Source organism: Sinocyclocheilus grahami, unplaced genomic scaffold, assembly GCF_001515645.1.
Source record: "Sinocyclocheilus grahami isolate Dianchi unplaced genomic scaffold, SAMN03320097.WGS_v1.1 scaffold223.1, whole genome shotgun sequence".
In the NCBI taxonomy this organism is placed as follows: domain Eukaryota; kingdom Metazoa; phylum Chordata; class Actinopteri; order Cypriniformes; family Cyprinidae; genus Sinocyclocheilus; species Sinocyclocheilus grahami.
The window spans coordinates 789,335-803,881 of record NW_015505402.1 but is presented as its reverse complement, the minus strand read 5'-3'; the positions used below and the strand labels follow the sequence as shown (position 1 = coordinate 803,881).

General features: G+C 37.9%; 1 protein-coding gene across 3 annotated transcripts; it reads left to right on the top strand.

Annotated features, from left to right (window-relative positions):
* Positions 1-9,535: 9,535 nt before the first annotated feature.
* LOC107596778 (transcriptional regulator Myc-2-like) lies at positions 9,536-13,187 on the top strand. 3 transcript variants are annotated; one of them, XM_016287583.1, is made up of 3 exons: positions 9,536-9,810; positions 11,134-11,676; positions 11,801-13,187. In XM_016287583.1, exons 2-3 carry the CDS (start codon positions 11,145-11,147, stop codon positions 12,358-12,360), a joined length of 1,092 nt encoding a protein of 363 aa, XP_016143069.1. In that variant the 5' UTR covers positions 9,536-9,810; positions 11,134-11,144; the 3' UTR covers positions 12,361-13,187. The 3 variants fall into 3 exon arrangements, with proteins under 3 accessions (XP_016143069.1, XP_016143068.1, XP_016143067.1); XM_016287582.1 differs by lacking the exon at positions 9,536-9,810 and adding an exon at positions 9,853-10,252; XM_016287581.1 differs by lacking the exon at positions 9,536-9,810 and having other exon boundaries at positions 10,947-11,676.
* The last annotated feature ends 1,360 nt before the right edge of the window (positions 13,188-14,547 follow it).

Here is a 14,547-nt window from a genome sequence, read left to right as displayed (position 1 = left end):
GTATTGACACAAATTTCAAATGATTTTCAACGGTCGCTTTATTGCGTCCAGTGTAGACAGACTTTAGCTGTTGCGACAACGTCCGGTGTAGACACGGTGTTACTCACCTATCGAGAAGAAACAAAGCAACCTCGGTGTCCGATCGCAGGCCTTCCGCTCCTTGAGTTCTCTCCAGTGCTGGAAAACTGATCCGATATTTACACGGGCCCTACTTCTTGCCTTATCACAAGCCTTCTTTTGTTCCGCAGATGTTTTCCGCTTTTGTTTTTTATCCGCCATCTCTATCTTTCTTTCGCTCGGCTTGGTTTATGTCCATCCTGTGCACTGAGCGCTCTCTCCTCCACATCATGAGTAGACACGCCCCTTACTGCTGATTGGCTACAAGTTTGTTTTGGTGCTCGGCCCGACTCAGTTTTCTAAAGCGTTTTTGAAAAAATACATACCCCACCTTTAAGAGAAGTAGGCTATGTAACGGTTGCACAAATTTGCTTGTTCAGAACAACAGAACTCTTGCTTATGTGTGATATTGCTTAGTTGCATTTATTGCCAGTCTATCTGTGGGAGCGTTTTCCGCATATTAAGAAATAAGGACGATATGAAAATTTTGTGCAACATGGGAAAGACTTGACAGCTTGCAAACTCTGCAAAACCGAGGCGAACTCTAATATTAGATGTTCTGTGCAACACTATGATTCACTTTCTGATGAGTCTGATATAGGAGGACTGGAACGTTGTGAAACATGGAGGGCAAGAAGGAAAGAAAGGAAAAAGAGGAACAGATGATAGAAAGAACATAAGGAACCTGTTGAGGATTTGGGTTTTGGAGGATTAGGCTTTTCTGTTTGAGGATTTTTTTAACAAATCAAATGTCTATTGTTATTAAAATGATTTGAACCCTTTATTCAGAGGTAGAAGATATGATATTGATTTCTGATATACTCGATGTTTTTACACATCAAACCTTTTCGACTCTTAATAGTACATTTGGAAATAAACCTTTAACATAGAAGGTATTTAAAGAACATGTACTGGTATTATTTTACACCAAATATATATTATTTATATTTGTTATTATTATTTGTATTTTGCATTTAGAGAAATAAGCATTATTGTATTGTATTGTATTTTATTTTATTTTATTTTTTTATGCGGTGGGGAAAGCACAAGGTTTCCTTCATGGCTATATTAAGAATATTAGACATTTTATTTTATTTTTTATTTTATTTGTCTTTTTAAATTTTATTTCATTTTTGCATTGTGAAATGCACAAGGTTTATGGATATGTTAAAAAATATAAATATATAATATATTTGGTAGTTGCCATTTGCTTTGAAAAATGTATGTGCTTGTTGAGCAAAAGCATTTGGAAAAGCTACATGGGTCCTAATCCCTATGAATAATGAATTAATCAGACAGGCAGAGATAGTGTTAATTGCTGAGTGTGCACTAAACGCTGGTCACATGTCAATCCATGAAACTAGCTCAGCATAGCATCCCCATCAATGATGATGGAGCAGAAAGAGAAATCAAACTGCATTTAGACTTCTCGGTTCGCTGTAATCTGCAGCTAATCTGCCATATATATTTATACAGCTGAGCTTTGACATGCAGACCGTTAGACGAAAACAAAGAGAGAAACTTCACAGCTTATGCAGCCACGGTTTATGCTAACGTCTGATGCTCAATGCTTATTGATTGCTCGTGAGCCTCCCGGGGTGTTGAGGAAACTAAGGAGACATCTAGTCTTTGCATAGAGGACTCGGAGAGACAACAGGCCTCGCTTGATCTGGAGTGGTTAGTTATGTGCATAAGTTAGTGAGCAGTTACTCCTGACGAGTCTTAGCATGCCTCGGCCGATGGGACATCTGTTACTACAGCTCCATCATTCACTGTCACTTCAAACACACACCCTGCATTTGCTTCAAATGCCCATCCATCTTTTTTTGAGCAATAGTGATTACAGACCAATTGACTGTTGAGTTGATAGGTGGGGATCATGAAACCTACGTTATGAAATGACAAAACAAATAAAAACAGAATAGAGTCTTTATGATCCCCCAACTGTAAGGTTACTGATGAGGATGTATCTGTTTTATATGAATGCCCATTATCACCATGGAATAATTATGTAATTGTGGTAATTGTGACTTTTTATCATACAGTTCAGACTTTTCTTCTCAGATCTGTGATCTGAGGTCCTGTGAAAAAGGTCCAAATTGTGAGATTTAAAGTCGCATGTACCTTTAATTTTTATTCTGTGGTGGAAGCAAGCTTCCATAATTTTGCATTCTTTTTTTTATATTTTGCTTTTAAGGCAAGACACCACAGGTGAATTAAGGTATGGAGCTCACCTACTTACTGAGGTGTTCAATTCGAGTATATGGTGTTATGATTAAATAAGCACATGAAGCATTCTCTGATTAAATATGCATCAATTTGTATATAATTCACAACGCATAAAGCCAGTTTTATTTTATTTTTGCATTGTAAGATGCACAAGGTTTCCTACAAAGAGTAAGCGTAACAAATAGATAAAGTGTAATAAAATAAACATTTAAATATTAAGTATTTTGGATGTTTTGTTCTTCCACTAGTCTGAAAGAAGACATGCTATGGAAGCAAAATAGTCTAAAATCCCCAAAATAATCGATGCATGAAAAATCAATGGTTATGCCTGCAGTGTCTAACAGCAACATCTTAAAGAACATCTTGTGCTTCAAAGGAAGCAAGAACATCTGACCATCTGTACAAAGAGTCGCATGATCAATGTCAAATTTGCATATTAGATTGGTGGGTTTGAAATAGTGCAGAAAATATTCATTATTCATAGTACAAAAATGATATAAAACATATGGCAAAGCTAGTTTTAGACCTTGGGAATGGGAAGGGCATGCCGATAGCCATGCAAAATTTAGTTCTATTTCCAAGGAGCACACATAAAATGTATCCTGTGAATTTGACTGTAAGTTGCTTTGGATAAGTGGCTGTCAGTGTAATATATCATGTCCATACAGCAAGTTAAAAAGGTATAGAGGACACCAGTTCTTAGAGGCCTCTCATCAGTCAGCATAACTGTGTGTTGTAATCTAGGGTAGAAGTGAAACCAGTAAGTCACATATAGGGAGCTGAACATGCAGAGCTTGTCCAGAGCTTGTGAACACTGCTGGATATTATAACACAATCCAAATTCATGCAAATCTGCGCTGATCGTCCATTGACCTTTTTTTTTTGCATCAGATTGCAGTTTGATGTTATTTAGAGTTATATTGTGATTTTAACCTTTTTAATTGTTGAGTAAGATCTTTTAGTATGAATGTGAATGCATCAGGTTCATTTAAAAAAAAAAATAATGAAGAAAAAATGACAAGAATGGTTTTAAAATGTGCTAACATTTCTGTAAGACAAACAAACAAACAAACGAGGACACCAGTTCTTAGAGGCCTCTCATCAGTCAGCATAACTGTGTGTTGTAATCTAGGGTAGAAGTGAAACCAGTAAGTCACATATAGGGAGCTGAACATGCAGAGCTTGTCCAGAGCTTGTGAACACTGCTGGATATTATAACACAATCCAAATTCATGCAAATCTGCGCTGATCGTCCATTGACCTTTTTTTTTTGCATCAGATTGCAGTTTGATGTTATTTAGAGTTATATTGTGATTTTAACCTTTTTAATTGTTGAGTAAGATCTTTTAGTATGAATGTGAATGCATCAGGTTCATTTAAAAAAAAAATAATGAAGAAAAAATGACAAGAATGGTTTTAAAATGTGCTAACATTTCTGTAAGACAAACAAACAAACAATAAATAAATAAATAAATAGCAAGCATTTTAAATAATAATGTTTGCTTCTCCATTATTACTTCTCAAAAAACCTGATTTAAATGGACCATACTGAGATCACAAAAATTGTATTCTATGTCAATTTAATTCCATGTATTTAAAGCCATATAATAACTTTGTGTCTGAAATGAGGGTTTCTGCAGGTTCTATCAAAGTGAATTTTTAAGGAATAATTTGAAGGGAACACAAAAGATCAATATGCCCTCTAAATATGAACATTTTGAAATTGATCAAAATGAAGTGAGCTTATAAATAAGAATAATTAAATAAGAATAAATGTCTCCCAATAGGATCAAGAAAATTTAATTAAAAGGGATGTTTTAATATCTTGTTATAAGTACAATCTCGCTTAATTTTGTTACATTTTTCAAGACTTTTTACATTTGCATCTCAAGTAAGTGATTTAAGGATGTTTAGACTGTAAAAATATTTTTTGAAAAAAATACAGAGGAAGATATTCATTTTTTTCCAGTGCATGCAACATTTAATGCCATGACATGAATGAGCAGCATGAGCAGTCTTGTGATTTTAAGAATGGAAAATTTGGAACAGCACCACGTTTACCATAAAAAGACAGCGGACAGTGAGACATTGTTTCTGAGAAGTGGCTTCGGGAGCCTGCGATGAATGGAGGGTTCAATGGCACGCGTGGCTTCAGGTTGCGGGTCAGTTGTGGTCACCAACTGCTATAGGGGCATGTGTGCCAACTCTCAGCCCTACATGGCCAGCAGGAACGGATGTGCTTTGCAATGTTCTGCTGATACAGGACCTCTCTGGCATCTGCCATGGCTTTGCAGTGTCGGTTGTACTCTTTCTGAGTATAGTCTAAATTTGGAGGTACTATGGTGATGCCCTCTCTCATTCTACCTCTCTTATTTCACTCGGCTTTAAATTGAGTTCCCTTCCACTGCATATTTCCTCTTGTTGCACCGCTTTTCCTCCACACAGTCCGGCATTATATCCCGAGCTCCTAGAAAACATACTGGTGTAAAGTTCAAGAAAGAGACTGAAAAACAGCTCATTCCCTGTACGTTCCCCTCATGTGGGAGCCATGTGAGGCTTGTTTTTACTGCTTTGCTCGTCCTTTGGTCACGTTAGGACATCTGTACCATTTGAAATCTTTAATTTGGTCAAAAATGGTCAGGTTATGTGGTTAAACCTTGAAAGAATGTTATAATTATCAAGGAATTAAAGTGGGAATGGCTGTAGCCGGGATGACCTTGGTTTGGACTGTCTGCCGCACGCATACAGATTGGGACATTGTTCCAGGGCTTGCATTAGGACACTGTCAGATGGGGAGACTCCCTGCTAAAATAAAACAGATGTTTCTCATAGAGACGTGTGCTTGTGCGTGCATCTGTTTTTCATTCGAACACTGAGCTCCTTCTGCTCTTCTGATCGTCTTCTTACTGGATAGATGTGTTTGTGACTTTTTGCATTCAAAATGTTTGCACAAGAAACCACTCCTGTTGGTGCTTGTGTGTTATTTTCTCATATAGACTCATATTTGGCAGGATGTGATGATTGGTGGCTGCTAAGGCAATATTGTTTATAGTTAGGGTTAATGATTTGAACAAACCACTAACCCTAAACTATGGTACGCAACTCTCTCCATACTTTTCTACATGGTCAGATTACAATTTACAATTTTTGTTGTATATATATACATACATATATATATATATATATATATATATATATTTTTTTTTTATGAATCCAGCCATGCTTAGAAATTCTAATTTTACATAAAACAATATATTTTTTAACTAACATTTTTTTTTTCATTTAAAGGTAACACTTGCTTTACAACAGCAACTTCACACTGATTTGTTGTTTGACATATACAGTGGGGCAAAAAAGTTTTTTTCCCCACTGTACCTGTTCACATTGCATAACATCCAAGTGCAAAGTGTCCTAGAGGAAGGAAAATGTCAAATTTAAATATGTCCAAAGAGTACATTAGTTAGATATTGCAAAAGTAACGTTTATAGCTGTTGTACTGGCTGACTCCTCCCCTCTTGAGGGGCCCCGTAAAGTCTTCAACTGTTGGTGGTATGTGGTCACATTGATAGAGCATCAAAAGCAGAAGTGAAACCTGGCATGTGTACTCAGGACAGAGAGAGTAACAGTAAGAGTGGCCGCTTCTTTGAAACTTATCAATGATGAACACTTTCAGTTTTACTCAACCTGTTGTACCCAACCGTATCGTTTTTCTAAACATCGTTAGGTTTAAAATCGTATGGCTAGCACTAATAACATCTGAGATGAAATCAATCTGTAACCTTCAAAGTATTCAATATTGTTATACTATAGTATGTATAGCAGTATATTAATAGTTAACATCAACTATGAATGAAGAATACTTTTACAGCATTTAGTAATCTTGGTTCATGTTCTTTACATATGAAAACATGTTCACTTTAGTATTTTTGTAAATTAACATTAACCAGGGAAAACATGAACCGATAAAATGTATACCTTAAATGCAAAGTAAGTGACTTTGGATACATTCTTTTGTCAAATGCATAAATATAAATATATAAATACAAACCAAGACAACTACTGTAAATTATTAAAAATAAATTGTGTAAAATTTAGCTTATTGTTAGTTATTAGTTAGTGATGCCGTATTTAAACGTATAGTAAAGTGTATATTTATATACTATTTTTAAAACAAATTGCATTAATGAAAAACAGCAAAAGAAATATAAAGCAAGATTAATAAATGTCTAAAAAAATGTATTATTGCTTGCTTATTGTTACCTGTTAGTTAATCATGCCTAATGCATTAATTAATGTTGATGTATTGAAACGTAAAGTGCATATTTGTATACATTTTTATGCTAATATTTATGCCCATTTTTCTTCATGCATTAATGCACTGAAAAACAGCAAAGAAAGTCAAATGTGTGCATACCCTGCTCTCTGACCCAGATGGTGAAATGATTGACTTGTACTCTTATTTCCTACATTTTCTGTAAGTTCAATGTTTGCACTTCTGTGTGCTTGAGGCCTGTTCAAATGCTTCCCACACTTTCTTATATGCAAAAGAGGAAGTTAACCAGCTAAAGAAGGATGAAGGTAACTCAGTAACAGTCTCACAGGAAGAGGATTCTATCTGCTTCTGGTGAATTGGCCTTTTCCAGTGAGCTATCAGTTACAGTCTGTGACTCCAGATATGCCAGAGCATCAGTGGGTGATGTTCACTAGGACCCCTGAGGAGCAGCATTTTCACAGTTCAAAACTGTGACTATCACCGATTTACAGGCAAACTTCCCCCTTCCCCACCACACACACCACGCGCCTCTAAGCAAAAAATTAGGCCACCGCTTGTGTTGCAATGCTTGATTGCCTGCAGAGAACAGTGTTAGGTGAGGTCTTGTTATCTTCTTTCTCTTCCTGCACTGGCGGCCCTCACTGAAGATGACAATATTATCAGGGGGAACAGCAAAACCACAATATGCCATTGTAAACCTCACTTTCAACACCTTGTGGTCGAACTGGATACGAAAATCTTCTGTCCATCTTGAGTCTAGCTAACTTGAGCTGAATCAGCGAGGTTAAAGTTCACGAGAAGCAAGAAGGGCCAAAGCCGGGATTGCTTACTATTTCTGCCATTTCTTTATATGGCGAAAATAGTAAGCTATTCCCAATTCGGGATGCTATTTTAAAACCAGTTACATCGTGGTACAAACATGGTCAAACTTTTTTAAGAAAGCATTTGCTAAGAAAAAAATATATATTTCAGCGAGTTATGCAAAAATGTATAAAACATTCTATACACAATCAAGATGGACACATTTTACAACCTTCTAACAGTCATAAATATGAAATAAGAAATAAAGCCAAAACATTTAGTCAATTTAATGCGATTTATTTATTTTTATTCTATGATGCTTTATGCTTTGCTTTGTCATTCTCATATTCACAAAAGCAAACGTGTGCAGTTATCCTTTTTAGAAACACCCCTTGCATGCGAGTAGGCTATTTATCATCATTGATGATTCATTTATTGTAGCTCACTTTAAAAAAGTAAAAATTTTCTAATGGACAGTGAACTTGTTAACCAGATGAAAGTGTGTGAACGTGGTCTTTGGCTTATCTTTGGACGTCTGTCTAGACATGTTCTCTTTTTATACAGTACTGATAAGAGGAAAAATAAACCTCATTAGAATGGTGTAAATGCCATGGCTTTACAATTGCCACATTTCTTTAAGCTGTGCTGCTGATGAGGAAATCTACTAAACATCGGGATTCCTTGTTGAATGAACACAAGCCATTTAAATTCCACCTCTAAAACATGTAGCTGGACAACATATGGAAGCTATTTTAGAGATAGCTAGAAGCAATATGAATGAGTGTTGCGAGACATTTAAACAGTCTTGGACTACAAAATGCCTCCCATTGAGTTCAACAACCACACATTGCCACAACAAACCGCATGAAAGCTGGTCAAACGACAAACTTTCTCTAGGTCTATCCCAGACAAATCTGGCATATGACAGAATTACCTACAGTCTGTTTTGGAATGAGTTAGCATACTTCGTGTATATACACACCTGATATAGCTATGTTGAGTGTAACGTGCATTGACTTATTACTAATGTTACATTTACTGAGCACTGCCCTCTCCTGTCTTTGTCCATTGTGCACTATTCATTTCATCTCATTAGTGGAATATATACAAATATTAAAAGCGCTCTAGATCAAAGTGTGAACGATACACTAAAGGCCTGGTTCTAATATAGAAAGGTTAGATTATACGGGGCCGGCTGCTGAGAAGGGAAGTGAACTGAGCGATGTAGTAATGCTGTACATCTCTCTCTAGAGTTCACTAGGTCTTGGTACACTAGCCTCATTCAATGGCCTCCAGGTGGCAACATTTATAGGACGTTCAAAATACATGCAGTTCTGTCCATTTGAGTCACCACTGCTTATCAGTAGCCTATTTACTTCTTTGCTCATTTACCTAATGTGTTATGCATCCTGAATTATCATTGAATTCAAAGTCAATCAGAATGGTTGCTTCTCAAATTTGAACCTATATATATATATAATTTTTTAGGTATGCTATATATACATAATTTATATGATAATTTTCATTAAATACTGTTTTAAAGATCATTAGTGTGTTGGAAAGCCCTAATACATGCAGTTCTGTCCATTTGAGTCACCACTGCTTATCAGTAGCCTATTTACTTCTTTGCTCATTTACCTAATGTGTTATGCATCCTGAATTATCATTGAATTCAAAGTCAATCAGAATGGTTGCTTCTCAAATTTGAACCTATATATATATATATAATTTTTTAGGTATGCTATATATACATAATTTATATGATAATTTTCATTAAATACTGTTTTAAAGATCATTAGTGTGTTGGAAAGCCCTAAAAAATCAAGTTGCATTTGAATGAGATTTTAAAAGTGCGAAACTCATTTTGCATCTTTAATACGAGATCATGAAAACTGCATGCATACCAATAGGCGCTGGTTAAACGGTTTAAGAAGACGTGGAGCATATCTCCACTCTACAGTGAACGAGTATGAGAATTCTATTTCCCCTTTGTTGCATTCTGAGGTCAGTGGTTGCAGGGAATGCAGGATTCCGCCCATATGTTGAATTCGCGGGAGACTCATAAATCATTCCCGCCACCTAAGAAGGAGGGGTAACCTCTGCACGTGTTTAGCCGGATGCGATTCTTTTGTTAAGTAACCAGCGCCTATATCTTCCTCATATGCCTTTTAGTCGCTCTAAAATTCATATTGCTATGCCCTAAGTCGCGCGAGATCTGCTATAAGGAGTGTCTGTCTGTTTGAGAACACTAACGTTATATCCTTGTATATACATATATTACCCGCCAAAACAGACCACAGCGCAACGTGATCGCAGCATTCGTTCTCTTTTTTATAGACACCACTACTCTCGCGGTTGCAAACCCGGCATTTGTGAACACTAGCACACGTGTGAGTTACAACCACCCTTCTCTTTCTTGGAATTGTACGGTTCATTGAGTGCAAGAGCGCTCCGCCGGGACACTAGGTCTAGGTCCGGCCTATATTCCCTTCATTCCTCCGCGGCTATTCAGTAGCTTTTCCGTGAAGGATTTTATTGCATATAAAGCTACAGACTATAATTAGGCATAATCACTATGAGAGTTTTCATTCAACATTTGTCGAATAAGTTTTGGCGCGAGTTACGCGGAGGAATTACGGCAGTACATCGCCCTTTAAAATTAAATGGTCTTTATCTGTTACCACACCCCTACTGCCAGCTTCTGTGCGCGTGGGCTCCGGACAAGCCGCAAGGAGGATCTGCGGGTTTTTAAAATAATTTTATAAACAGTTGTTTTAGATTGACCGACGATTTCCATCGATTTTATTCACCATAGTGTTTGGGGAAAAAAAGGTAAGACGTTACTTTTTGTGTGTGCGCGTGGTCTGTCTACCGGCTTTTCCTCCATATGTTACAGCGTGAACCACTCGCTTACTTTTGCAACGCATTACTCGTAAAGAAGCGTTGGAAAGTTTTTCCTTAAAGCTTTATGGATAACTTGTATGACTCTTGCTCCGCTATTTAATGCGCAATTATAAAATGCACAATTATTTTCATTCAATGTCTGTTCTTTCACTCGCACATCAATTTACCTGTATTTTGTACAGTGTGTGTATATACACAAGTATCAGCTTCGTTCTCTTTAAATAGTACTATTTTAAGAGTTTGATCATTCCTGCAGATATGAACATTGTTTTTTAAAATACTTTTAAGACAGTTTTTCATCATAGCAATACTCGGAAACTTGTTTTTAGTAAAAAAAAAAAAAAACACTTTAATTGATGCCACATGAAAATAGAAAAGAAGCATTTGAAGTAATATCGATGACAAAATAGTTTTACATGAATTGCAGATCCTTTGACAAACATGTTTTACCTCGTTTTTGGTTATTAGCGTTGAAAAATCAAATGTATGATTTAAAAAAAATAAAAATTCCGTGAAAATTGTGGAGTGGAACAAACCCCAGTGCGGGACCTTTCCAGCTGTTGAGTGACATCACTGGAACGGCAGACTAGCCCCGCCTATCTGGGCGGAGTCACCATTGTAAACATTGATAAAAATGAGCGCGCGAGCCGGGAAACTTTACAATCGGCAGTGCATGAGAACAACGCTTCGCAGGCCGCTTAGAAACAACCCGCGTTTACTTGATAGCTAAAAGCCGGGTGGACGCTTACTTGTGGATGCACGCTTTCTCTCATTTCAAAGGATTCATTTCTCCTGCGTTTCTCTGACAGGTTCCGCGAAGATGTTGCAGGCTTGTTCTCCATCGCACGATTGGTTCTGCGACTCCGAGCCGCTGCTGTTTGACGACGAGTTTTGTCTGAGTCTCATGAAGGACTTGCAGTCCATCCCCACGCCGCCCCAGTCCCCTCCGATGAAAGCCGGGCTCGCAAAGGGTTTATCCACGGTGGATCAGCTGGAGTTAGTATCTGAACTTTTAATAGACGACAGCGACTTTCTCCAACTGGACTGGAACTTTACCGGCAGCGCTTCAGCAGCGGATTCGGATCCGCTCTCGGAGGACTATCTGTGGCAAAGCGTCAAACCGATCGAGGATAAACTCTCCGCGGTGCTCTCCACAAGTCCCTTGCTCTCCGATATTGACACTGAGATTTTTGCCGAAATCGCCGGCTCTACGCTGGATTGCCACAGTGTGGCGCTCGCCTGTCAGGCTCTGGAGAGCGAGGACTTACCTCTGGACAGCCAGGAGCAGATCGAGTCCACGTCTGATTATGGCTCACTGTCCACTGGAGGAGAATCATCTACAAGCGATTCTGGTGAGTCGTTTGATTCATTTACCAAGTTTATTTTGCTATGATGGAAGTTAGTGTCTTAAAATTGGATTTTAAGTTTGCTCTAACTCCGTATTAACTGTTGTGCCATTATGTTTGTGCTCCACAGAGGAGGAGATTGATGTTGTGACTGTCCAGCGGTCGAACACGCTGACGCGCTCTCAACACCAGCAGCAGTTGGAGGACAGCAAGCGTGAGCAGCAGCGTGCTCTGAAGCGCTGTCACTTAGAAATCCAACAACAGCACAACTACGCCGCCCCACGCCCCGCCTCTCCTCCGCCCCTGCCCTCCCCTTGTTCCACGCCCCCTCTCAAACGCTCCCGAGGGTCCGGAGACTCCCACCGAAGCGCTCCGAATACGGGACGCTCTCGCAGTCTGGCAGCCCGACAGGGGGCGGACACTGAGGACGAGGAAGAGAGACGGAGGACTCACAACGTGATGGAGAGACAAAGGCGCAACGAGTTAAAGAACTGCTTCCTTAGGCTACGGGACAACGTCCCTGAACTGTCCAATAACGACAAGGCGTCCAAGGTGGTGATTTTAAAGCGGGCTAAAGAAAGCATCAGAAATCTGGAAACGGAGAACCAGAGACTAAAGCAGAAGAGAGAGAAACTTCGAGAACGACAAGAACAGCTGAAAGCCAGACTGCAGCAGCTCAAGAGGTTGTGAGGGTCTGGGACTAAACAATGCCAGTTTGGTCACTAGATAGTGGTCTGGGACCCTGCTGGTTTGAGGACTGTGACACTTGTGACTGTCTGTAAAGACTTTGATGTCTCTGAGGAGATTCTGGATCCCACCCACCATTAAGTTCCTGTTGGAAACACGCATGGTCAATGCAAGAAATGTTCTCAGTGTTGTGACTTTACATTGTGCTAAAGTCATTTAGTTCTTAAATATTAACATGAAACTGTTTTGTATACTGTATGTTGGATGAATAATCAGTTAAACGTATAGTTAGCCTTAAAAGAAACACCCTAGATGATCCTCACACATTCTACCTTTTTGTTCTTGGCATACACTTCTTGTTATATTTTGGGCTGGATCCAAAGGATGTTAAAAATAAGGGGTTGAATGTCATTTGAGATGATTCCTAAAGTTTGCATTTGTTGATGTTCAGCAGACTGGAAAGATAAACTATATTGGATTCATGTTCATGCATAGCTCGTATTGTTGAGGTCTGGAGTTATGGAGCATATTCATATTTGAATCGCACTATGTTTTGACTCCACGTGTCTTTACTTTGTCAGTTATTGTATGTTCCCTCCCATTTCTATGTTTATCTACCTCTACTAGGAAGAAGCCTGGCTATTTTATTGCCTTCATAATGGCAACTGTATAGAATTTTTTTTTTTTTTATGTAAATACCACCTTTTAATTATGTATTATAAATTATTTAGGCTTTTTCTTGGTTCATTTGCAGGTTTTTGAAAAAAAAGAAAAGTTCTGTTTATCTTCAACTGCACTTTGTTTTATAAAGTAATAAAGAATGAGCAAGATGACGTTGTGTTTGGATCTTTTTACTGGCAGCATGCAGAAAATCACATCAGAACAACATTAACTTAAAGATTTCAAGGTGTGGTTTCTTGACAGGAGAAATTGTTGGCACACACAGAGTTGCACAAGACTAAAACCTTTAAAGAAAAGCAGGAATGTTTGAGTGATGGAATTGGGGTTAAGGTGAGGGGGTGGCAGGGTGACATTTTTTTGAAAGTCTAAAGGGCCTGATTGTAGCGGGTCAATAAAACACTAGGAGTTACCAAACTGAAACACTGAGCACAAACTTGCCCCATATGAATCACATAAATGAACCTATATGCATAAGCCTTGTTTTATAGTGAACCGAATTATGAAGCATAAACCATATATTTTAGTGTGACTGTTGTAAAAACGGTTTTTGGTTTAATGTATTTCTTAATTTTCCACCATACGCCTTGAAATTATGGTTATGAGGATCTGTCATTTCTCATTACATAATTTACAATTATCCAAATGAATATTTGAAAGTCAAATTCATGCTAGTATTCAAAAACAATTGACGCCAGAGGCACTGTGGGTAAATATTTGACTTACTGCGCTAGTTGGCTCTTGAAGAGAAGCAAAGTTGCATGATTCATGTAATGTTTAATGAAATGTCTAAAAACACATGTTTGTATTTGATAAATGGTGCTATAAAAAGAAATAAGTATATACAATAAAGAAATTGATGCTTTTATTCAGCAAACATTTATCAAAAGTGACAACGTAAAAGATTTTGATTTCATATAAATACTGTTATTTTTAACTTTCTATTCATCTGGAAAAAATTTATCAGTTTCCACAAAAATATGAAGCAGCTCAACTGTTTTCAACATTGATAATAATAAGAAATGCTTCTTGAGCAGCAAATCAGCATATCAGAATGATTTCTGAAGGTTCATGTGACACTGAAGACTGCAACGATGCTGAAAATCCAGCTTTTCCATGAGAGGAATAAAGTACATTTTAAAACATATTTAAAATAGAATAATACAACATTTGGACTTTAAGTGACCTTTATCATTTTCCTCAGAACACCAAGCAAGTCCTGGCCGAAGCACTGACGATTTTGCAACAAGTGTCAGAACGGGTTTTTACTTAAGTCTCCTTTCATCTTTTCTGCCTAAACCTGTTGGGTCATGGATGCTTTGGAGAGAATGAAAGCGAGGTTTGTCTCCTGACAATCTGCATTGTGAAGTCCCCATTCAGTCTTTAAACATGTAAATGTGCTGTCATCTAGACAACTGGCTCCTGAACCATTCTGAAGCTGTAGACAGAGAGGTGCTAAAGCAACCAAAGCGAGACCATTACGAAAAAGACAAGATCTGGAAAAAGAAAGCG